This window comes from Enhydra lutris, unplaced genomic scaffold, assembly GCF_002288905.1.
Source record: "Enhydra lutris kenyoni isolate GAN:26980312 unplaced genomic scaffold, ASM228890v2 scaffoldscaffold12, whole genome shotgun sequence".
Classification (NCBI taxonomy): domain Eukaryota; kingdom Metazoa; phylum Chordata; class Mammalia; order Carnivora; family Mustelidae; genus Enhydra; species Enhydra lutris.
Genome location: NW_019154096.1, coordinates 9,827,052 through 9,853,628, shown reverse-complemented (window position 1 = coordinate 9,853,628; position 26,577 = coordinate 9,827,052). Strand labels below are relative to the sequence as shown.

Sequence of the window (26,577 nt, the reverse complement as noted above, 5' to 3'; positions counted from 1 at the left end):
ACTATAAGCAAAGTCAAAAATTCATAATTGAAAAAAAAATCCTCAAAATTGACTACTGCCTTAAAATGGAAATTGTTTCATCCCAAAATGGGGAAGGGCAGTTGGTGGGAATTAGTAAAGCTCTGATAGTCAGTCCAACAAATGCTCCTTTCATGTTTTACTATTAGGAAGATGAAATTTAGGTTTAAATTGGAACATATACTAAAGGGTAAAAAAGTGACAGTAAAATCTCAACTAATAAGTACAAAATAGAATCTTCTGGTAAACTAAAATTTTCAATGAAACTGACATAAATTTAGATGAACTGAATTATTTTTGTTTGGGCACTTATGATTTTACAAACACTGGGTTGGATATTTAATGAAGCCCTTTAAGTTTGTTATAGTCAATATAATAAAATCATAGTACATGTAAGATTAAATTAAAGTTATAATAATTTAAGGACCCATCTGAGGTGAAGTCATTGAAAATAGACAAGTAAAGACTCCTGAAAATTTGCCCTTCCATAAAAGCAATGAAAAATTGGTTTAAAAAAAAAGGGAAAATCATAATTTTGGGCCATTAATTCCTGAATTAACCAAGGTTTAAAAACAACCCAGGGAACATTTATTAAAAGAAAAACAGATGACTCTTTGTAATAACTTTTTTTTAAACTCTGGAATTTTTCACTTGCCCGATTCCCATTGCCTGCTCTTTAGTTCAGCAGTAGCACTAAAAAATAACAACCTGCCCCGTCCCCCAAAGCAGCTTGGCAGTCACTGGAAGAAGCAGAACAAAACTTCGTGGTTCTCTGGAAGAACCCACATGAAAACCTGACTCAGATTTCACCCAGCACAAAAAGCCTTATTTGGGAGCTGGAGGGGGAAGATGGGAGAGGAGTTTGTCAAAATCAGTTACAGGCAAGTGTTTTTACTTTGTTGCTGTCTGAAGTGATAGATAACAATTGGGACAAGCAATAAGCTAAATAAACAGTAAATTTAAGAAAGAAGGCAGGAATGATATCCATAGGGTCTATAAAATGTTTTGACTTATTTCTAGGAATCTTAGGGCAACAATAAGAACAGTGTAGTGCGAATTCTCAAAAACATCTGAGAATGCCTTGGGTTTTCAGCTCTGGGTTACCTTGAGTTTCTGGAAAAGCAGAAAGCAAAAGCTAAAGTCGAATTCTAAACAGCAAGACTGAAGACTAAAGATGTGATCCAAAATACACAAAGTCCTCCTCAAAAAAGACTAGGAGAATTACTGCTTCTAAATATGTTCAAAGATCTCTTCCAATCATTAACTAACCACTGAACTATTAAAGATTTCAGTGGAACCACATGACAAAGAATACAGATTTTGGAGTGTTAGTTCAGAAATAATTAGTTGAGAAAATGAATGAGCACAACTAAAACAAGCAATATCCTCCATGGTTCCTGGGGAAGGAAGGAATCTGATTTTCAGTGTTGTCACATAATACTGTTTGCAATGACTAGTTTTTTTTTTTTTAAGATTTTATTTATTTATTTGACAGACAGAGATCACAAGTAGGCAGAGAAGCAGACAGATAGAGAGAGGTGGAAGCAGGCTCCCTGCAGAGCACAGAGCCCGACGTGGGGCTCGATCCCAGGACACTAGGACCATGACCTGAGCCAAAGGCAGAGGCTTTAACCCACTGAGCCACCCAGGTGCCCCGCAATGACCAGTTTTTAACAAAAATTATGAGACTAGAAAAAAACAGGGAAGAATGGTTGATACACAAGGCAAATAAAATAACAAAAGTGTTTCTGAGGAAGCCCAGACATTGGGCTTACAAAGATTTTCAACTGGGTGGGGGTGGGGGGGAGACACAACAAAGACTTTGATCAGGTATTTAAAATATATCAAAGAACTAAAGAAAATCATATGCAAAGAATTACATTAAAATATGGGAATGCTATCTCATCAAATAGATAATATTAACAAAGAGACATAAATTATAAAAAAGAACCTAATAGAAATGTTTGAATTGAAAAATACAACAACTGTAAATTAAAAATTTACTAGCAGGGCTTAATAGAAGATTCAAGTATGGAGAAGAAACAATCAGCAAATTTGAAGAGAGATCAATTGAGATTATCAAATCTGAGAACAGAAAGAAAAAAAGAATGAAGAAAGTGAAGAAGAGAGCCTCAGACACTTGTGGGATACCATTTTGTATACCAACATATTCATAACAGGAGTCCCAGGAGAGAAGAGAAAGGGGCTGAAAGAATATATGAATAAATAATGGTTAAAAACATCTTAAATTTCAGGAAAACAATCTGCACATCCAAGAAACTCAGTGAATTTTCAGAAAGTATAGACTTAAAGAAATTCAGACTCATCTCAATCAAATTACCAAATTACACAGACAAATAAAGAATTTGAAAGTACAGGTGAGTTTTCATGGATATTAGTTCTCTATAAAATTATGATTTATCATCTGAAACAATGGATGCCAGGAAACAGTGGGATGACATGTTCAAAGTACTAAAAGAAAAAAATGCTCATCAATAATTCTAAATATGACAAATATTTCCTTCAAAAAATGAATGAGAAATTAAGACATGCCCAGAAAAAGAAAATGAGTTTGTCAGTACCAGACCTTCTCTATAAGAAATATCAAAGAGAAATCTAAGGCTGAAATTAAAGCACAATAGATAGTGACTCAAATCTACATGAAGAAATACAGAATAGTGGAAAAAACAACTACATAGATAAGTATAAAAGATAGCATAGGTATAGTTTTTTCTAGTAACTCTTCCTTTTCTATCTAATATAAAGAAAAGGTTATAAAGCAATAATTAGATATCAGCATTGATGGATATGAAATGTATAAATATGCATTTGCAATAATAACTAGAAAGAGGGAAGCAAATTTAAAGATTTAAATTACTTAAGCAATTTAAAGATTTATATGAAAAGACACAACAAGGGAATTTAAACAGTACATATGAAAAATATCTATTTAACACAAAATAAGTCGGTAATAGAGTAATAGAGGAACAGAAAAGTCAGGAAATATAGAAGACAGAAAGCAAAATGGTAAATATAATCCTACCTTTTTAGTAAACACAATCAATGTAAATTGTAAGTTAATGAAATGTTCCAACTAAAAGGCAGAGATTAACGGAATGGATAAAAAAGAAAGGACAACATGATCTAACCATACATTGTCTACAAGAGACACACTTCAATTATGGAGACATAAACCTTTGGGGTGTAAAAAGTTGTGAAAAGATAGTCCACACAAATGATAACTAAAAGTGAGCTGAAGTAATACTACTAATGTTAGACAAAAATAGATTATACAATAATATTTTTTATTTGAGACAAAGATGGACATCTTATAGCAACAACAGAGTCAATCCATTAAGAAGGTATAATAATTAAAAACATATATGCATCTAACAATAGAGTCCAAAAGTACATGAAGCAAAAACTGATAAACCTGAATGGGGAAAATGAATCACTCAAGCATGATAGTTGGAGACTCTGCAACCCTACCATAAGTAATGGATTCAACAGCTAGACAGAGGGGAGCAAGGACAGAATTGAACAGCATTGCAAGCCAACCATACCCTACAGATATTCATACAATACTGAAACCCAAAACAATGGAATACACCTTTTCTTAAAGACACATGAAATATTCTTCAATATAGACCACAAGTTAGGCCACAAAACAGGTGTTATTAAATTGAAAATGATTGAAATTATACCAGCTACTGACCACAATGGAATGATATCAGAAATCACTAACAACAGAAATTTGGAAACTCACATATATGTGGAATTAGATAGATACTCCTGAATAGTCAATGGCTCAAAGGAAAAACCACAAAGAGAGTAAGAAAACTACTTTGAGATAAGTAAGAATGAAAACATGTCACACCAGAATTTATGGGATGAAGATGAAAAGATACTCAGAGCGAGATTTAAGTTGAGCATGCCAACATTAATAAAGAAGAAAAATCTAATCAACAATGTAATCTCTCAAGACTCTGGAAAAGGATGAGCTAACTAAAACAGAGAACTCATAAGGATAGAAATAATGAAGTCTAGAGTGGAAATTAATGAAACAGAAAATAAAAAACACAGTGAAGAATATCAGTGAAACTAAAATTTAAATTCTTTGAAAGGAACAGCAAAACTGACAAACCTCGAGCTATGTTGATCAAGAATATAAAAGAGAAGGGGCACCTGGGTGGCTCAGTGGGTTAAGCCGCTGCCTTCGGCTCAGGTCATGATCCCAGGTCCTGGGTTCAAGCCCCTCATCGGGCTTTCTGCTCAGCAGGGAGCCTGCTTCCTCCTCTCTCTCTACCTGCCTCTCTGCCTGCTTGTGATTTCTCTCTGTCAAATAAATAAATAAAATCTTTTTTAAAAAAAAAGGAATATAAAAGAGAAGAAGCAGTTTACTCACTCTAGGATGAAAGAAAGGACCTTATTGCTGACCTTTTAGACATAAGAATATTATAAGGTTATGTTACCTACAATCATGCACAAATTAGAAAACTGCTGTGGTCAAATTATTAGAAAGACACAACCTATTGAAACAGACTCAAGAAGACAGAAAATTCTGAGCTAACCTATGACCTGTAAGGACATTGATATATCAAAAAACTTCTCAAAGAAAAACCCAAGACCAGAAGTCTTGACCAGGGAATTCAACCAAAGTTTAAAAAAAAAAAAGATTTAACAGCTATCCTTCCAAAAAATAAAAGAGCAAGGAATACTACCTAACTCAATCTGTGAGGCTAGAATCACCCTGATAACAAAACTAGCCAAAGATAGCACAAGAATAGAAAGTTATGCAACAATATCCCTTATGAATATAGGTGCAGAATTTTTCATTTGAATACTTAACAAATCAAATCCAGCAGCCTATAAACAGGATTATGCATTGTGCCCAAATGGAATTTATCCCATGAACGCAAGGTTGGTTTTATTTACAAATAAGGCAGTGTAATACACCTTGGTAATCGACAAAACCCATGATTACTTCAAAAGATGCAGAAGCAAAATCTGACAAAATCAAACCCTTAATTAAATGTAAATTTACTTAATGACAAATCATTGAAACTCATATAAAGCAAAAACTATTAGAAATACAGGAAGAGGGTGTCTGGGTGGCTCAGTCAGTTAAGCCTCTGCCTTCAGCTCAAGTCATGATCTCAGGGTCCTGGGATCAAGCCCCACATCGGCTCTGCTCAGCAGGGAGTCTGCTTCCCCCCCTGTCTCTTCCTGCCTCTCTGCCTACTTGTGATCTCTCTATCTGTCAAATAAATAAACAAAATCTTAAAAAAAGAAAGAAAGAAATATAGGGAGATTTTTATTTAACAATTATCATAGTGAAAGATTTTAAAGCTACCTTCTTAGAACTTAGATCAAGTTGATAAAAATTCAGTAAGCATATAGTGATTAAGTGACTAAGGGATTAAAATAGAAAAAAAAATACCACTCTTTTCAAATTGTTTTTAAAAACCCAAAGTACATTTATTTAAAAATTGTGTGTTAGGCTAAAAGAAATAAAATCTTGATAAGTTTCAAGAACTAAAACACATTCTGTTAAATCGGAAAACCATAGAACCACAGAATCAAAACTAAAGGGGAATGGTAAAATTTCTAACCAAGTGAAAGGAATAATATTTTTTTTTGTACATAAAGATACAGAGGAGGTGATGTCAATAAGATGGTGGGCTAGGAGGTCCCAACTCTTGTCTTGCCCACAAAAATAACAAAACAATAAATAACTACAGACTGATGGGAATAGCTCTGTGAAAGTTCTGGACTACAAAAGTGAAACAGCAGAAACTCTACAGGGCTTACAGACTGATGATTCCCACATAGGAAAGCATAGGGAGCATTTTACCTGCATTATGCCTTCCCCAAGTCTGAGCAGTTCGGTCCCAGGAGGGGTCCCCTTGAAGGGACTCTATCTCACAGGACCAGGAGAGCAGAGAAAACCCAGCAAACCTCATCACAATGGGCATTTGTAGCCTTTGCTAGGGAGGACCTACGGTCTTCACCAGGGCTGAACCTAGATGACAGAGCTGCCCAGAGCTCTCTACTCTGTCTCCTCCCTGGAGCTGCAGCTGTCACTGCAGTGAGACTGCCCCCAGGGCATAGTCACTGTTGTGCCCTGTTCTTGGGGGGCCTAAGTCACGGTGTGTCTTCCCTCACTGGGACCCCACTGTCAGCCCTGAGTTGCAACTTTGATTCACCCTCACTGGGCTGCACTGCAAACACACTAATAAAGTGGCAATAGTAAGTCCTTACCCATCAATAACTACTCCAGATATAAGTGGTTTAAAATCTCCAATTAAAGACATAGACCAGCTAAATGGATTTTTTATAAAAGATCTAATGATAAGCTACCAATAAGAGACTCACTTAAGCCTGAGGACACTAGTGGGCTGTAAGTGAAAGGATGGAAATGTATTTCTGGCATACGTAAACCCATAAAGGGCAAGGGTAGCTATACTTATATAGGACAAAGTCAACTTTAAGTCAAAAGTTCTCATCAGAGACAAAAAAGGGCATTTCCATGAGAGTTCCCACACCGACACTAACAATATAATAGAGTTATATATTTACTTCCAATAATATAAGAAGGTCTTTGTTGATAATAGTAGCTTAAAATGTTAGTATTTTGTAATGCTGGGTACTCTAATATATAGGGGTGGCATCTGGGTGGCTCAGTCGGTTAAGCATCTGACTCTTGGTTTCTGCTCAGGTCATGATCTCAGGGTCCTGAAATGGAGCCCCAATTCAGGCTCAGCACTTCGGGGAAAGTCTTCTTCACCTTTCTCTCCTGCTTCCCCCTCTTGCACACGCTCCCTTTCTAAAATAAATAAATAAATCTTTAAAAAAATAATAAATATATAGTTAAGATAGATGTTACATACTAACATATAAATGTTAAAATATAATTAATAGCTACTTCTCCTTATTTAAAATAAGTATAATAATTGTGATGATATTATGAATATTCCAGCAGCTAAAGAGTTGGTGTCACACACTAGTTAAGAATAGAGACACCAATCCAGAAAACTTGGGTTCATACATTTTATACAAGCACATATTAACTCAGATAGGCGTTATGAAATATTAGTATTTTTGTGCTCAAGTGTGCAGGATAGTCATGTTGGAAAAGCCATGAAAATTCAAATTTGAATTATATTTTAAACTGAAAAAGGAATTCCCTCTTTTGTATATTTCAAATTTCACAAATACCGGAGGGAGAGTCCAGAATTTCTATTTATTTGCCTTTACTTTTCTTGTTTAGTTTTGTTTTCCCAGTGCCATACACCTTATAACTGCATCCTTGTTTACATGCTGGCCTTTCAAACATTAAGTAACCTCACACATAATCTGTGAGTCACCTTCCCTCAGGCCTTTTTATTTTCTAGGATGTTGATTCTAATTTTAAATTACCTCCACTAATTCAGATATTTTCTACTTTTCCTTTTTGGATTCTTTGGGTTATTCTTCTCCATAATCAGAAACTTATTGTTGGCTAATAAACTGTAGTATTGTGATGTATTATTATTATTACGTAGGCTTGTGAGAAGTTTGATTTTATGACACACATTATTGGAAGATGTTTCTCCTACTACACAGGTCATAGTACTGAGTATCAGTAACATTCATATTTTTATGGCTTTCCCTGGAAATTGTTCTAGAAAATTATTCATTTCAAACACATTGAAACTCTTGTCCCATCCCCCATAAAGATCACATAGGGTAGAATAATAAGCTACAAATACTGGAACTCATGAAAATAGATCTGCTAAAAATAAGAGCATTGATTGAATCCAAAGTGAAGTTATGTTACCTATAGTAGTGGGCTAGGGGGTGTTTGTATTAGTAAATGCACCAGCTTGAATACTTCTATAAAGAACTTCCAAAACACAGTGGCTTAAATCAAACAGAAGTAATTTTCTTTCTCAAGTAATAGCCCAAAGGATTATGACCCTTGGTTTGTGGGAAGGCTTTACCATTCTCAATTCTTTGTTCGCTATGTCACTCTACTCATTAACCCATTACAGCCAGTGGGAAAAACAGTAAAGTTCGGGGCAAGTCACTCTGTGGAAATGAACCAAAATTCATGAAAACAGTACAAGCTGGGGAAACATAAGGGAAGCTGTAGAGACAGTGGGTAGTGCTTTAGTTGTCTTTTCTTGTACAATAAACCACTCAAAAGATTAGTGACCTAAAATGGCAGCGACTTGGTATTTCTCCTATTTCTGTGGGTTGATTGGGATTGACAGGTCAGGTCTTCTGCTTCTCACACAGTGCAGTTGATGCTATTCAAATGTGTAGCTTCAGCTGGGAGCTTTCTAGGGATACAGACATCCAGGGAGTTACTCACTCCTCCTCTTCCCTCTGCCTCACCTTATTCTCTAGACTTCTTCACAGTATTGGTCACTGACTTCTAAGAAGCTAAAAGTAAAGGCTACCAGTCTTCTCAAAGCTTAGTCCCAGAACTGGAAGGATATCATTTCCACTACCAACCATTGGTCAAATCAAGTAGGAGTCTAGCCCTTATTCAAGAAGAGGGAAAATAGACTCATTTTCACGGTGGGAAGTGCAAAATCTGTAGCTATCTCTGATCTACTTCACGTAATTTGTGTACATGTTAGTTTAAGATAGTTACATGTTGGATTGAAGACAACTCTTTTCATTCCTTGTCCCATGAGTTAAAAATAAGTTGAGTTAGCCATCTAATGTTTCATAATGATGCTTGCATAATCATTAGTTAAAACTTCAATGCTAAAAAAAAAAAAAAATTCAATGCTCAACAATTGCATAAAGCACTGATTACTATTAATTATATTGGATGTAAGCCTACATTTCAAGTAATTCCAATTGTTTAAAAATTGTCAGGCTGACTTGATGTTCTTGGATATTCATGATGTGATGTAATGACACGACCGATTAAAACCTTGTACTAGGAGCATGGGAGTGAGCATCCTGTCCCTTTCCTGGTATTCACTTTTGCATGCACCATTAGTGTTAGCTTTAACATACTTGGATACTGACTCTTTATCAGATATGTCATTTGCAAATATCTTCTATTCAGTAGAATGCCATTAGTTTGGTTTGGTTGATTATTTCCTTTGCTGTGTAGTAAAGTTTTATTTTGATGAAGCCCCAACAGTTGATTTTTGCTTTTGTTTTCCTAACCTTAGGCAACATATCTAGAAAAATGTTGCAGTGGCTAATGCCAGAGAAATTACTGTTTGTGTTCTCTTCAGGATTTTTATGATTTTAAGTCTCATGTGTATGTCTCTAACCCACTTGGAATTTATTTTTGTTTAATGCGCTAGAAACTAGTCTAGTTTTATTTTTTATGTGTAGCTATCCAGTTTTCCCAGCACCATTTATTGAAGATATTGTTTCTTGCCCATTGCTTATTGTTGGCTCCTTTGTTGGAGATTAAGTAACCATATAAATTATGGGTTTATTTCTGGGCCTTCTCTTCTGTTCTGTTAATCTATGTATCTATTTTTGTCCTAATAGCCTCTGATTTGATTACTATAGCTTTGTGGCATATCTTGAAATCTGTAATTGTGATACCTCCAGCTTTGTTCTTTCTTAGGATTGGTTTGGCAATTCAATGTCTTCTGTGATCCCATACAAATTTTAGTATTATTTGTTCTAGTATTGTGAAAAATGTTGTTGATATTTTGATGTGGATTGTATTGAATCTGTAGATTGCTTTGGGTGATATGAACATTTTGACAATATTAATTCTTCTAGTCCATAAGCATGGAATATCTTTCCATTTTTGTGTGTCCTTTTCATATCTTTTCATCAGTATTTTAGTTTTCAGAGTACAGATCTTACACCTCTTTGGTTAAGGGTGTTCCTAGGTATTTTATTGTGTTTGATGTGATTATAAATTTTTTTAACGTCTTAATTTTATTATTTCCATGTTCCAAGATTCATTGTTTATGCACCACACCCAGGGCTCCATGCAATATATGCCCTCCTTAATACCCACCACCAGGCTCTCCCATCCTCCCACCTTCCTCCTCTCCATAACCCTCAATTTCTTTCTCAGAATCCACAGTCTCTAATGGTTCATCTTTCCCTCTGGTTTCCCCCAATTCACTTTTTCTTTCCTTCTCCTAATGCCCTCCATGTTATTCCTTATGCTCCACAAGTAAGTGAAACCATATGATAATTGACTTTCTCTGCTTGATTTATTTCACTCAGCATAATCTCCCCCAGTCCCATCCACGTTGATACAAAAGTTGGGTATTCATCCTTTCTGATGATTGTGTAATATTCCATTGTATATATGGGCCACATCTTCTTTATCCATTCTTCTGTTGAAGGGCATCTTGGCTCTTTCCACAGTTTGGAGAACATGGACATTGCTGTTTACACTGTTGGTAGATATGCAAGTTGGTGCAGCTACTTTGGAAAACAGTGTAGAGATTCCTCCAAAAATTAAAAATAGAGCTACCCTATTACCCTGCAATTGCCCTACTGGGTATTTACAACAAAGATACTGAGGTAGTGAAAAGCAGGGCCATATGTACCCCAATGTTCATAGCAGCAATGTCCACAATAGCCAAACTGTGTTGTTTTTTTCTTTAAACCTCTCATTCTGCAACTTTGTTGTTCGTGTATAGAAACACTACTGATTTATTATTATTATTATTAATTATTATTATTGTTTCTTGCCACTTCACTGAATTCACTTATTACTTCTAGTAGTTTTTTGGTGGAGTTTTTAGGGTCCCTTATGTACAGTATCTTACCATCTGCAAATAGTGACAGTTTAACTTTTTTATCAATGTGGATGCCTCTTACCTCTTTTTCTTGTCTGATTGCTGTGACTAAGACTTCTAGGACTGTATTGAATAAAAGTGGTGAAGTGGACATCCTTGTCTTGCTCCTGACATTAGAGGGAATGGTCTCAGTTTTGACCACTGAGTACGATGTTAGCTGTGATTTTTTTCTTATATGGCCTTTATTAGGTTGAGGTATGTTCCCTTTCACCCCATTTTCTTGATAATATTTATCATGAATGGATATTAAATATTGTCAAATGTTTTCTTCTTCATCTATCAAGATGATATGATTTTTATCCTTCATTTTGTTAATGTGCTGTGTGATGTTGATTGATTTGGGAATATTTAACCATCCTTGCAATCCAGGCATAAATCCCAACACGTTGTGGTGATTGAGCTTTCCAGTTCATTGTTGTATGAAATTTGGTAGTATTTTCTTGAGGATTTCTGTATCTATGTTCATCAGAGATATTGGCCTGTAGTTTTCTTTCATGTGTGTGTGGTATCTTTTGGTATTAGAATAATGTTGGCCTCATGGAATATATTTGGAAGCTTTCCTTCCTCCACTGTTCTTGGAATACTTTGAGAAGAATAGGTACTACTCTTGTTTAAATGTCTGATAGAATCAGTTTCTGAATCTATCTGGTCCTGAATTTTTATTTTGGGGTCATTTTTTGATTACTAATTCAACTTCATTACTTCTAATCAGTCTGTCAGCTTTTCTATTTCTTCCTGTGTCAGTTTTGGAAGATTGTATAGTTCTAGGCATTTGTCCATTTTTCTAGGCATTCCAGTTTGTTGGCATGTAATTTTCCATAGCATTTTCTCATAATCCTTTGTATTTCTGTTTTTTGGTTTTTTTTTTTTTTAAGATTTATTTGTTTATTTATTTTAGGCGGGGAGGAACAGAGGGACAGAGAGAGTCTTAAGCAGACTCCATGCTGAGCATGGAGCCCAACATGGGATTAAGTCTCATGATCCTGAGACCATGACCTGAGCCAAAACCAAGAGTCAGACACTTAACCAACAGTACCACCCAGGTGCCCCAATCCTTTGTGTTCCTGTTGTACCAGTTATTACTTCTACTCTCTCATTTGATTGTATTTCTTTGGTTCCTTTCTCTTTATTTCTTGAGGAGTCTGCCTAAAGGTTTGTCAATTTTGTTATTCGTTTTAAAGAACCAGCTCCTACTTTCATTGATTTTTTTTCTACCTTTTTTTTAGCTCCTACTCATTTATTGCTGTTGTGATCTTTACTATTTACTGTCCTCTACTCACCTTGGGCTTTGTTTGTTCTTTTTCTAATTCCTTTAAGCATAAGGTTAGATTGTTTATTTCAGTTTTTTTTTTTTTATTGTTTCCTGAGGTAGGCCTGTATTGCCAAATACTTCCCTCATAAAGCTGTGTTCATTGTGTTCCAGAATTTTGGGACCATTGTGTCCTTGTTTTCATTTGCCTCCATGTGTTTTTTTATTTCTTCTGTTTCATTGGCCCATTAGTAGTTTAGTATCATGTTGTTTAGTCTCCTCACGCTCATGACTTTTCCAATTATTTTCTTATGATTTATTTCTAGTTTCATAACATTGTGGTCAGGAAAGATGCATGGTATGGTTTCAAGCTTCTTAATTTTATTGAGTCTTATTTTTATGGCCTAAATCCTCTGTTCTGGGTAGTGTCTCATGTGCACTTGAAAAGAAAGTATATTCTTTTGATTGTGGAGGGAATATTCTATTTATATCTGTTATGTTAGTCTGATCTAATGTGTTATTCAGACATTGTTTCTTTGTTGATTTTCCATCTAGATGATCTATCCATTAATGTAAGTGGGGTATTGGGGTTCCCTACCATTATTATATCACCATAATTTTCTCTCTTAATGTCTGTTAATATCTGCTTTATGTATTTAGGTGATGCAGTGTTGAGTGTAGATATTTACAGTTGTATCTTCTTGTTGGGTTGATCCCATTATAATTAACTAGTATCCTTCCTTGTCTCTCATCACAGTTTTTGTTTTAAAGTCTATTTTGTCTCATATGAGTGTTGCTACCCTGGCTTTATTTTATTTTTTTCCACTTCGATTTGCATGGTGAGTGTTTTTCCATCTCTTCTCTTCCAATCTGTATGTGTCTATGTCTGAGGTGAGTCTCTTGTAGGCAGCATATAGATGGGTCTTGTTTTGTTTTGTTTTGTCTTATACATCCTATCACTTATGCCTTTTGATTGGCGCACTTAGGCCATTTATATTTAGAGTACTTATTGTTAGGTATGTGCTTATTGACATGTGTTTTCTGTTTTTTTTGTTGTTGTTGTTCTTTGTTCCTTTCTTCTTCTCTTGCTCTTTTTTCATGATCAATGAGTATCTGTAGTGTTTCTTTGGCCTTCTTTCTCATTATTTTTTTTATAAGTTTGTCATTTTCATAAGGTTCATATATAACATCCTAAGTAAATAGCAGTCCGTATTAATTTAGTTGTCACTTAAGCTCAAACACATTCTAAAAATAAAAGAAAAAAAAACAGAAAAGGAAGAAATCTTTCTTTTCCCCTTGCTTTTTTTACATCCTTCTCCATAGTTTATGTTGTCATATTTTACATCTTTTTATTCATATTTTTCTTATGTCTAATTGTGGCCATTTCTTTTCCACTTAAAGAAATGGCCTTAACATTTTCTGTTAGGCTGTTTTAGTCGTGATAAGCTCTTTTGTATTTTATTTGTCTGGGAAGCTCTTTATCTCCCTTTCAAATCTGAATGATAACCTTGCCGGGCAAGAAATTCTTGGTTGTAGGGTCTTTTTCTTACAGCATTTTGAATATGTCATGCCACTCCTTTCTGGAATGCAGATTTTCTGCTGAAAAATCAGTTGATGATCTTATAGTTAATGCTTATGTTTCTCTCTCACACTTTTTTTTAATTTCTTTTCAGTGTAACAGTATTCATTGTTTTTGCACCACACCCAGTGCTCCATGCAATACATGCCCTCCCTAATACCCACCACCTGGTTCCCCTAACCTCCTATCCCCCCCACTCCCCCACCCCCCCTTCAAAACCCTCAGGTTGTTTGTTTCAGAGTCCATAGTCTCTCATGGTTCACCTCCCCTTCCAATTTCCCTCAACTCCCTTCTCCTCTCCTCTCTCTTTATCTTCTACCTTTGACATTTTAGATATCATGTGCTATGGCGTGGACCTCCTTGGGTTTATCTTGTTTGGAACTCTCCATGTTTCTTGGACTTGAATGTCTATTTCCCTTTCCTAGGTTAGGAAAGTTTTCAATTACTATTCAAATAAACTTTTTACACCTTTCTTTCTCTCTGTCTTTTTTCTGAGACTCCTATAATATGTATGTTTGTCCACCCAATGTCCAAGAGATCTCTTAATCTATCCTATTTAAAAATAAGAATTTTTTAAAAATTCTTTCCTCTTTTTGTTGTATTGCTTATGTGCTTTCCATTACCCTTTCTTCCAGATGGCTGATACTTTCTTCTGCATCTCATCGACTGTTGATTCCCTACTCTGTGTGTGTGTGTGTGTGTGTGTGTGTGTGTGTGTGTGTGTGTTTATTTTACATGCTGTATTATTCAACTCTGATTGGTTCTTTTTAATATTATCTATGTCTTTATTGACGTTCTTACTGAGTTCTCCCATTCTTTTCTGCAGCCCAGTGAATACCTTTATGATCTTTAATTTAAATTCCTTATAAGGCATATTGTTTATCTCTGTTTCATTTAGGTTTTTTTTTTTCTTGTTCTTTCTTTTGAAGCATATTATTCTGTCTCCCCACTTTTTCTTTCTGTCTGTGTTTCTATGGATTAGGCAAAACAATTACTTGTCCTAAAATTGAACAAATGGTCCTGTGTACATGTTCTCTTTGTAGTCTATGAATGCTTGGTGAGTTCTGCTGGTTGGTTGGAGCTGTAGCTGTAAATGATAGTTGTTCTTTTAAATCATGGCTTTTTATACAAAGAAAAAAGGGAAAATACAATAATAAAAGAAAAAGGAAAATGATAAATGAAGAAAAGAAAGAAAAATAGAAAAAGAAAAGAAGAGAAAAAAGCAAACAGAAGAGAAAAAATAAAATCAAAACAAGATAAATTTTTTAAAAGTAAAATAATAATAATAATAATATAAATACTTTTTAAAGAGCACACACAAAGCCACACCTTGTTTTCTGTGCTCAGCACTATAAGGTGACTGGTGTGGGTTTGTGGACCCTGGGTTCCTTGAGATTGCCAGCTGATTGTTGAGGTGGACCTTGCTCCAGTCTGGGCTTTCATGGTTGGTGGGGAGAGACTGTTCTCTCAGTTCCCTGGCACTCTTAATGAAGCTTTTGTTTCTGTGCCCCAGTGTGACCAGGATTGCTGTGGGCCTGTGGAAACTGGACTTACTAAAGTCACAAGCTCACTGAGATGACTAGACCCACCTGCCATGGCATCTAGACCCTGCTCTGGTCCAGGCTTTTAAGGTGGGGTGGGAATATGAATCATGTCATTCTCCAGTCCCTCTGACCTAGAGAGTATTCAGGGGCTCCCCTAGTGCTTGGAGGTGTTCTAGTGTTATCTCTTCTGTATCCTAGTTTCTCTTTGAATCCACCACTTTGTTTCTGTATCCAAGGACAGAGGGTTCTCTTCCCAGTCCCTCAGTACTGTCCCACTTCATTGTGGCTCGCAGTGTGGGGGGATGAGGATTCCCTTCCTTACCATGTATCCATCTCTTTTCCTGTTCTCTTGCTGTCCACTCTCTTTGGCTGTTCGGTGGCCCTCAGTTCTTCTTCAGGAGCAAATGTTCTATTAATAGGTGTAATTTAGTCTGTTCCATGGAGGAGGTGAGTTCAGGGTCTTCCTACGTCACCATCTTGAACTGAAACTAAGAAAAAACTTTTTCACATGAATTAAGTATACCTTTGCTAAATGGAATGAATACCACATTTTCTAAATGAGAAAATTAAGTGAATCTGTAGGGTCCTTGAACTTAGACATGCACTTCTGTTCTTGGAAAACATTTTTATACTTCAGTAATAGCCTGGCTTTTGCAAAGTACTTAACATTCAGGGGTCACATGAAGGTTTTCATTGAAAATCATTCTGGAGAGAAGTTGTATATCATAATTGCTTTTGCTCTACCAAAGGAAGTTATAGCTCTATTCATCAGTAACATTTGACTGAGACTGATCATAAATTCCTACATATCCACAATATAGAAACTTGGAGAATAGCCATAAATTTCCTTATGTTTCCATGGTAATACAGTTTTCTATGATAAGAATTGTTTCTAACACTGAGAAAGATAAAATTAAGACACCACATTCTTATTAATTTCATTTCTGGCAAAATACTTCCATAACCATCTTAGATTAACAGCACTAACGTAAACACTATTATTATCATAGACATTTTTTTTTTCATTATTTTGTTTTATTTTATTTTTTTTGTTTTTGTTTTTGGTAATTTCTATTATTCTAGAGCTACAATATACCATGAATGTGAAATCAAGTTACTATCTTTTAAAGTTATCTGAGATGGTCCTTTTCTGTTTGTGTTTATGTCACCAACTAAATAAACATTTAGATTTTTAAATTTTATTTTATTTTTACTTTTTGAGTTGCCCTTGTATTCAGTGTCTTATAATGATATGTATTTATGTGGCTTAATTTTTTAAAAAAATTTAAGCTTCATTGCCTATTTCCTCAAGACATTCTCTCATATTTAGTATTTTTTTGATGTTATAATTTGTCATCTTATTAATATTCATATAGACACATTTGTATATATATTTCCTTTTATTTATATATGTGTTTACTTCTCCTTCTTGAGAGTTAGTAATACAATATGCACTTTTCTCCAAGTTGTTTTTTCACTTAATATAATTAAAGAGAACTCTACAGTAATGTAGTAATAGGTAAAAATACCCATCATTCATTTTTTCATTTCAGTTATTATCCACTTGAGTATGTATCAACATTTATTCAGCCAGACCACTAGTAAAGTATATTTAGGTAATTACTTATATTTTATTATTAAAATGCAAAAAATTCCTTGAAGTGGGTTTCTGTGTTAAAACTAAATGCTAATATGATTTTTATTATCATAAAATACACATAACATACAATTTACCATCTTAACCATTTCTAAGTATACAGTTTAGTGATACTAAATTCATTCATAAGGTTGTGCCTAGAACCCTTTCCATTTTATAAAACTGCAATTCTATACACATCAAACAATAATTCCCTATTCTTCTCTTCCCTGCAATGCCTAGAATACTCGCTTCTACGTACTATCTCTGTAATTGTGACTAAGTACTTTATGTAAGTAAAATCATGCAGTATTTGTCTTTTTTATGACTAGCTTATTTCATTTTGTCCTCATGGTATAACGTATGTCAGCCTTTCACTACCAACTTATTTGTGTCTTGGAATCTAAAGTGAGTGTCTTGTAGATAGCATATAGTTGGATTATTTTTTTAATCCATTTGTTTATCTTTGAGTGAAGAATTTAATTAATTTACATTTAAAGTCATTACTGATAAGGAGGGACTTCTGTCATCTAGCTATTTGTTTTCCACATAGCTTACAGCTTTCTCATCCCTCATTTCCTTCAGTATTATCTTCTTTTGTGTTTCATTGATTTTTTTTTTTTTTTTGGAGAGCTTAAATTCCTTTCTTATTTCCTTTTGTGTATATGCTGTAACTGTTTTCTTTGTTTGCATCATAGGAATTATATTTGTATCCTAAAGTCATAGCACTCTAACTTGAATTTACGTTAGTTTAACTTTAATAGCGTACAAAACTCTGCTCCTTTCTAGCTCAGTTCTTACCCTTTTAGGTTTTTATGTGGCATATTCACGTTTCTCCATCATGTGTCTGAAAACATAAACTAATAATTCTTTTAAATTTCTTAGTCTCTTATGCTATGTAGAAACCACAGAGTGAAATTACAGATGGTTGTTACTATAATACTAGCTTTTATAATTGCCCATATATTTACCTTTTGTGAGATCTTTTACTCCCCCTCTGCTTCAGATTATCATCTACTGTCCTCACCTTGTAACCCACAGGCTCCCTTAACATTTCTTGCAGGGCTGGTCTAGTGGTAATGAATTCCCTCATCATTCCTGGAATATTTTCATTTCCCCGCCACTTCAACATGACAGCTTTGCCATATACAGGATTTTTTTTTTGACATTTTGCTTTCCTTTAGCACTTTTATTATATAGGGCCACTCTCTTCTGGCCTCCAAGGTTTCTCATAGGAACTAGGCTGATAATCTCATTGAGCACCCTTTGTATGCGATGATAAGTCCCTTCTCTCTAGCTACTTTCCAGATTCTCTCCTTGTCTTTGTCTTTGGGTTAGATTATGAAGTTTCTTGGTATGTCTTTAAATTCATGTTACATGAATTTTGTTGAGCATTTTGGATCTATATCTGTATCTCTCATCAAACGTTGGCAATTTTCAGACTTTCTTTTTTTTTCCCCCACACATTCTCTCTGCACCTTTCTCTTTCTTTTCTCCTTTGAAGACTCCCACAATGTATATGTTGGTCTTAATAGTATCCTACAGGTTAATTAGGTACTGTTCTCTTTTGTTTAATCTTTTCTTGTTGTTGTTACTCTGACTCAGTAATTTCCATGGCCCTATCTTTAGTTCATTGATTCCTTCTTCTGCCTTCTCAATCTGTCTTTGAACCTTTCTAGTAAACCTTTCATTCCAGTATTGTCTTTTTCAACTCCAAAATTTCTTATAGTTTCTTTTTAGGTTTTCTTTCTCTTTAGTGGTATTTTCATTTTGATCATGCATCAGTTTTTTTTATTTCCTCTATATCTATTTTTAGTTCCTTGCGGATCTTTAATACAGTTGTTTAACATCTTTGTCTAGTGGGACATGCATTAATCAGGTGTTTTTCAGGGGCTATTTTTGTTGATTCAGTCTTTCTTTTTTTTTTTTTTTTCCTTTGAATGGGCCATACCTTCCTGTTTTTACGTACACTTGGTGTTCTTGTTGAAAATCAGACATTTGAATCTAATAATGTGGTAACTCTGGAAATCAGAATTTTTCACTTTCTCAGGATTTGCTGGGTTTTGTTTCTACTTTTGTTGATTAATTTATTTTTTATAGTTGTAGTCTGTCTCTGTGCTGAGAACTAGTCTAAAGTGAAAATACTTAAGATTTTCTCAAGTAATTTCTGAGCCTATGCCTTCCCCTGGGTATGCATGGTGACTTTCTAATTTCCCCTCATGTATAGTCACATTTGGATGTCCTTCTCTTTAATGCCTATCTTCTGAGGGGGGAAAAAGAGAGAGAGCAAAAAAAAAAAAGATAATGAAGGGGGTAAAGAGGATGCTGGCTCTCAAATCTCCTGGAAGTTAATTCAGCCTAGTGGAGGGGCTTATAACAATGGGAACAATGGCTGTGAGTGTGTGTGTGTGTGTGTGTGTGTGTGTGTGTGTGACATGATAGTCACCTACACCTCTGTGATCAGAAACAGGAATTGCCAGGGAGATCACAGATCTCTGCTATTTGAAGGACATGGTCCTTTTTGTCCAACCTTGCTCCCAGAGGTAGTGTATAAGCTTCTCCAGGAACATGGATCCAGCTCCCTGCCAAGTGGGTAGTAGCTACTGTGCTAAGAGCTGTAATTGTTAGAAATTAATCATATTTTACTGTCCAGACCTTACTCTGGAATTTGGAAGACTTTAATGGACTCCGGAGTTCTAAAACATTTTCATCAGACAGATTTTGCCAGTTGTCTACATGAAGAGATAGATTCCTAATGCTTCCTATTTTGCTATACTCCCAGAATTCCCCAATACATCATTTTCATGCATATGCCAAGTTTTCCATCATAGGTTTTATAACATTCTTTTAATAATACCAGAAATGTCTGGAGGTGCATGTTTTTTCACAGGCTCACCAATAAGAGTATGGTGTCCACTTCAGACCATTGCTAATCTAACAAACAGGAAACAGAATCTCAGTTTAATCTCAAATTTAATTTGCATTAGTCTTCTTGTGTATAAAGGTGAGCATCTTTGTACTTGCTCAAGATTTGTTTCTTTCTCTTTCTATGAAATCTTTTCATTCTCTAGCCCAATCTTTTTAATGTATTGCTGATCTTTTTCTTTCCTAATTTGTAAATCTACATATGTTAGGGATATGAACATTTTGTGTCTGTTGTTAATTGCAGATATTATCCCTAGTTTGTCACTTGTGGTTTTACTTTGTTTATTGTGTCTTGCCAAGCTATTTTGTAATGTCATCAAATTTATCTCTCTATTCCCTTATTGCTTCTTGATTTTGAGCCATAGTTAGGAGAGATATGCCCACTCTCACATTATAGTAGAATTCATCCGTGTTTTCATCTATTACTAGAATTTGCATTGTTTCATTGTTTATTATATATGAATATACTCTCCATTTGGAGTTTACTCTAGTATAAAAAATGGATGCAATTCGATCATTTTCTGTATGGCTGTTCTATTTGATAAATGCTAGTATTCAAAAATCCATTTCCCCTACTGTTTTGAGATGATTACTTTATCATATGCTAAACTGTCATGTGCAATTTTGACTATTTCTGTATTTTTCAAGTCTATTTTACTGGTAAACTTTTTTTTTTTTTTATTTTCCCTCACAAAGTGCCCCAGGAGAGTTTCTCTTCTTGTCTCAGTGTTGAAGCAAAGAAAGAATAGAAATTAATCCATTTTTGAATATGTCTGGCTCTGACAACCTGGATTTGAATGCAAGCTCTGTCTTATATTGTCTCTTTGGTCTTGGATAAATTATTTAATATCTCAAAGTTACCAAGTCCTTCTCTGTAAAATGGGAATGATTTATAGACTTAGTGATGATTATTTGCATAAAGCATTTAGTACATAGTAGCCTTTAATAATTGGAAACCATAGTTATTTCATTCTTATGGCTATTGTGCCAAATGCATACATATACTCTATAGTTACACAATTTGATTTCTACTTATTCTTCACATTGAGAAAAAGGATGTCACATCATACAAAGGAAAATAATGCAATTGAAAGAAACTTCTGCAGGAAGAAATATATTTCAACTCACTAAAATGCCTGTACTTAAGAAATACCCTCTCTAGGCATTAAGAATGTCATCAATATATTTTTATTTAATATGATTAATGTAATTAGCTAGATTCTTGCCTTAAGAAAAGTATTTTCCCAGCTGGAAAAGAATATGTTCATTTTAATTTTCAAGCAGCTTGATATTTGGTACAAATTACTAGTCTTTGTTTACTACAAGATGCAGTGAAAGACCAGGCAGGCTATAATTAAGATTTATGCACCATTAAAACACAATTTTATACTTCAAAATTTGCTCTCCCTACACTTAATATCTCTTTTCATGTGATGAAGTTTCAAATTAATTAAAGAGCTCTGCTAATAAAAGATATTTGGAAAATCACCCCAATAATAAATACTTTCCATCTTCTGACTCATAAGTTAATTAATTGTATACCACATTTGTGTCTCCTTTCCCTAGACCACAGGATTTTGAAAGTTAATTTACTAATGAAATTGTGATTCTGTTCCTCAGTTAATGAAGGGAATTAGATATAGCACACACAGATACTATGTATTGTTCTCAATTATGTGCCAAAATCTCAATGTCTTTCAGGGACTCCTGAGGATTACCCACGATTTTTCCATATGCATCCTAGGACTGCAGAACTTAGCCTCTTGGAACCAGTAAACAGAGACTTCCACCAGAAATTTGATTTGGTTATTAAGGTAAATTAAACTAATTTCTTCTCTCTTTGTATTTATAAACTTCTAATCAAAGAAACCTGTAGTGGCTAGTGTAGGCACTTTTATGTTACAGAAGTTAAAATAAATCTGACCACAATACTTAAAAAAGTGAAGTTCAGCTATTTTAATACATTGTGCTACCTTTCTTTAAGGTAACTGTTTATATTATGATGTGATTCAAATACTGAGTATTTTTGTAGCAAATGCCTTGTCCAAATATATATATGTAATGCTACATAATATAACTTTGTTACATTTTCTAACATTTTTTTCTTGCTAAAAGGAATCAATTCTTGACCACAAAACCTGCTCATGAATATATTTTAAATGGGCATGAATTTATATATTTTTATTTTAATATCACATTAGGTTTTAAAATATTGTTTTTCTTTCTAACTTAAAAGAAAAGATCTTCCCTGTCCAGAAATTCTTTCAAAAGATGTCTCATTAATTTCTTTATTTTGAAAAATGATCCTAGGCTAGAAAAATTATCAAAGCTAGGGGAATCCATCTGGCATTATAATTACAGTTAAATAATATCTACTGTATTGTAATAAAATTGTTTAATAGGTACTGTGAAAACCAGGACGATCTGTCAAGTAATTCTGATAGACTTTGCTGGCAGGTAAGATTGGACCTGGACAATGAAGGAATAATGGCAATTTATGGAGTAGCAACAAGGGTGAGAGAAGTACTTTAATAGAACAGACCAAGCAAGGACGTGGAGTAAGTCTGGTGTGTAATATAAGACCTTCTCATAAACACTCAGAACAATAGCTATAGAAATGCACACTGAGGGTATTTTTTTTATAATTTAAAACTGTTAAAGGTAGAGGAAATAAGATAAGGAAGCTTACCGAGCATGTCCAAAGTTACTTAAGCACATTTTTCATTGAATTAGAGCCGTAATCTTGGTGGTAAGTTCATTGATGCAAATGTGGAACATAAAGCTCAGCCAGCATAAGGAGCTGGCTCTGAGTTACCTCCCCGAAAAGCAGCAGCTCTGAGATTCACACTTAGGTTGATCTAAGCGAGGGCCATAGTCTTATCCCTTCACCAAGATGCAGTTACTTCAAAATGGTGGGTTTAATTCTCTGTTGGTACAACTGCAAACAAAAACACCCAAACACACATTTGATTTTAGTTCAAATTAGGACATCTTTTGTGGGCACTGATCATGTTATACGTTACCAGATCCAAAGTTATGGGTTGTCCCTCGTTCTTGAAGAACCTGTGATCTCTAAGGGTAAAGAGTTGTACATGCCGATAAATCAAATAGGTCCCATCGACACGTAACAGGAAGGCATCTAAAAAGTGCTGGAAAAGTACAGAATCGGGACATATAAATTAATCTGGGGATTCCAGGAAGATGTTCCGGAGACTACCCTGAGCTACCTGTCGCTGCATCAGAAGATTTTTGGCCAATGAATAGAAGTGGGAAGTGTGTTTGAAAATCAGGAAAAGCCAAAGTAAAAACTAGAGGCGTGTTGCAGCAGGCTACAAAGAGTTAACGGAAATGAGGGATAGGGGCAGACCAGGAAGAGCCTCCTGTGAAATTGCTTTTTCCTTCGATTTTATTCAGTAGGGTTTTGGGAGTCATTCAACAAAGACAGACTCCTTTTACCATTTATATAAAATGGCCATGCATGAGATTTATCTTCTTGTACTGACTATTTCAATTATCAGGGAACTATATAAAACTAGAAAATATGTACCCATGGTCTACCCCCCGTCTCCGTGTAGGCCTGCGGTGCTGCGCTCTGTAGGAGCTAAGAAAGCTGACAAGGCACTGTTACCAAACTGCCTCATTTCAGTCCTGAAATCAATTATTTTCCTTTACTATCAAACTTAGTTGTCCTGGTGTACCCGGGTACAATGAAAAGCAGCCCATCAATTATAGAAACAAAAATCAATTAGAACAGGCCATAGATAATTTGTTTATGTTTTAATAACACTTTATATTATTAATGGAAGTTTTTACAGACATTATTAGATTCAAATTACTGTGTTTTGTGTGCAGTCAAGGGGATAATAAGCAAAGGTATCAATCTATACGAATAATAACGTGCCACCTGCTTGAATAAGAGCTGAATATTGTGGCTTTGTAGAGGGATCCACTGAAGTGTAACAGTCTGGCGGGTCTCTGGAGTGAGACTTTCAACTTCTTACCCTTTTCTTATTTCAACAATGTTTCATTTTTCATTGGACATAGAAGTTTTTTTTTTTTTAAGATTTTATTTATTTATTTGACAGAGATCACAAGTAGACGTAGAGGCAGGCAGAGAGAGAGAGGGAAGCAGGCTCCCTGCTGAGCAGAGAGCCTGATGCTGGACTCGATCCTAGGACCCTGAGATCATGACCTGAGCCGAAGGTAGCAGCTTAACCCACTGAGCCACCCAGGTGCCCGGACATAGAAGTTTTTATTGAATTTGATTCCCATTTCTGTTTCGGGAGCTAAGGAAAAACAAAATGAAGTATTTCCTCCTAGACTGAAAATTCTGCTTTAGAAAGCTATATGCACATTTAACAGCTGGGAAGCATCATGGTTAAGAAATTTTTCATCTTTATTCCATCCATTTCAGCCAGGGATTTATTCAGGATACTGACAAAAATGTAAAGGTGAAATTAGGGAAACAAAAGGGAGTAGCTCACCAACTTTTGAATATTAAAGGATTGAAAGGAATCCAATGAAAAGAGGAAAGGATGTTCCATTTCAAACACTATCCCAAATGTTAAAAGATTGTAATCTCTTAAACATTTTTAACTGAAATACACATATTGAATAAGAATCATACATTTGGTTTGCCCAGGAAGGTTCACATTCATGCCTGTTGTCTTTGTATAGTTATTCATAATATCTCTTTCACTCTGAAAACTGGCCCGGTTTGGATGAAAAGTTATGTGATCACCATAGTTACAAAGCAAAAAGCAACTAGGAGATATATGAAAGCATATTTTATTATCTGGGTGATAATGAATCAGTTCATGCATGAATTATCTATTACAAAGCCCAGAAAATTCACTTTTATGATTTTAAGTGCAGTATTTAAAAAAAAATTATTAATTGATATATTTATGCTCTTGACATCTAATACAAATATCAAGTGGATAAATTATTAATAATTCACTGTCTCACAGTTGCTCAGACATAATTGTGTTTTTTTATGGAAATCTCGTGGATTCACAGCTAAAGTGAGGCTCACGGACATGATCGCACCACAGTCTCTCTGATTTTCTTTTTTTAACATTTTATATATTTATTTGACACAGAGAGAGAGCAGAGGGAGTAGCAGGCAGAAGGAGCAGGAGAAGCAGGCTCCCTGCTGAGCAGGGAACCTGATGTGGGACTCCATCCTTATGACCTGAGCCGAAGGCAGATGCTTAACAGACTGAGCCACCCAGGCACCTGGTCTCTCTGATTTTTAGGTTGTTACTGCCAGCCTACGGTAGCTGTTTTGCAGGCTGAGCTACAATCCCTTGTCTTTCCACACCGAGGGCATGTTAACCTGAGCCTTCATCAGCCACCCTGAACACTCTCTGTCCAGCTAACCTGACACAGTCGCTGTCCTCTCAGTCTGCCATCTTCTCTCCGGCCCCCATGCATCTGTGGATGCTGCCCCACCTCGTGAATATCCCTTCTTTTCCTCCTGGGAAGTCTGGGTCACACTGTCACATCAGCGATCGCATCAGTGTCTCACCGATGCATCAGAGGCTAAGACACTCGGTCTGGAAAGGCCTTACCACAGCCTAGAAGCTTCTCCCCACATCCCGCTTGTCCCCATGATGGCTCTAACCATCCTACATTGAATTTTCCTGTGTATTTTCTCTTGGCCTTTACAGTAGGGCAGGTGGTCATATATTTCTTTATGCTGTGGCCCAAGTGTATGTCAAGTGCATAGAAGATGCTCAAGAAATATTTGTCATAAGGTATTCTCCCTGGCTCAAACTTCTAGAGCAGCTGATTTTCATACCTACATCTTCACTGTATTTAAATACCTACCTTTGAAAGTGTGAGCATTTGATATGACTTCATCTTGTCTGGCTGTCTAGAATAAAGATGCAATAAACTTCTCAAATAAATTCAGCTCCTGGAAAAAAAAAAAAAAGGCCAAATCTATGTGAAAGCAGAGTTTAAAGCTGTTTATGAAAACTTAACAAAAAACACTCCTTCTGGGGGGAAAAAAAAAATATATACATATATATATATACACACACACACACACACACACATTTAAATATATACATATGTATATATATATGTGTGTATATATACACATATGTATATATATATGTGTGTATATATACACACATATATATATTTTGACACAGACAAGAGCCACAGAATTGAAACTGGAGAACTTGAATATCAGTGCTGATGGGATAGTGATCCTGGCAAGGTACTTTTCTCTGGACATTTGACAAGACAAGAAAGTCTCGAGGCCCGAGAGGACAGCTAGCATACTCACAGATTTGTGATGCCACAGCCCAGAAAGTGCTTGGCCTTTGTGTGAACAATAACATCAGTGATACTTCACAGGGACTCAGTAGAACCCTCAGAGACACTGTTTTTGAGGCTTATGACGTTTGTAGTTTTCAGTTTGCTAAGTCTTTGGAGTGCGTAACACTTCACTTGCTGTGGGAGAGAAAGAAAGGCATTGAAGTTCTGCATTGAGGAAATCATTAGTATGGAAAGGGTGCTTTTAGGTTATTTCCCACCTGCCTTCGGCTCAGGTCATGACCCCAGGGTTCTGGGATCGATCCCCCCATTAGGCTCCCTGCTCAGCGGGGACCCTGATTCTCCCTTTCCTTTTGACTGTCACTCCCATGCTTGTGCTCACTCTCCCTCTCTCCCAATCTCTGTCAAATAAATAAAATCTAAAAAAAAAAAAAAAAAAAAAAAAGAATGTAGCAAACTCTATACCTTTTAAAACCTGAAATCTTCTACTTTTGCTTTTCTCTTTGCATCAACACCATGCAATCAGCCAGTCACCCAGGCACCTGCTCCCA

General features: G+C 35.4%; 1 protein-coding gene across 4 annotated transcripts in view; it reads left to right on the top strand.

The window, feature by feature from the left end:
* Positions 1 to 26,577, top strand: part of LOC111144760 (protocadherin related 15) — an 817,855-nt gene that overhangs the window by 400,157 nt on the left and 391,121 nt on the right. For all 4 annotated transcript variants that reach the window (XM_022499204.1, XM_022499203.1, XM_022499205.1 and 1 more), the window contains exon 9: positions 21,440 to 21,552. In XM_022499204.1, the coding sequence (XP_022354912.1) occupies positions 21,440 to 21,552 (113 nt within the window). The remainder of the gene's footprint in view (positions 1 to 21,439; positions 21,553 to 26,577) is intronic.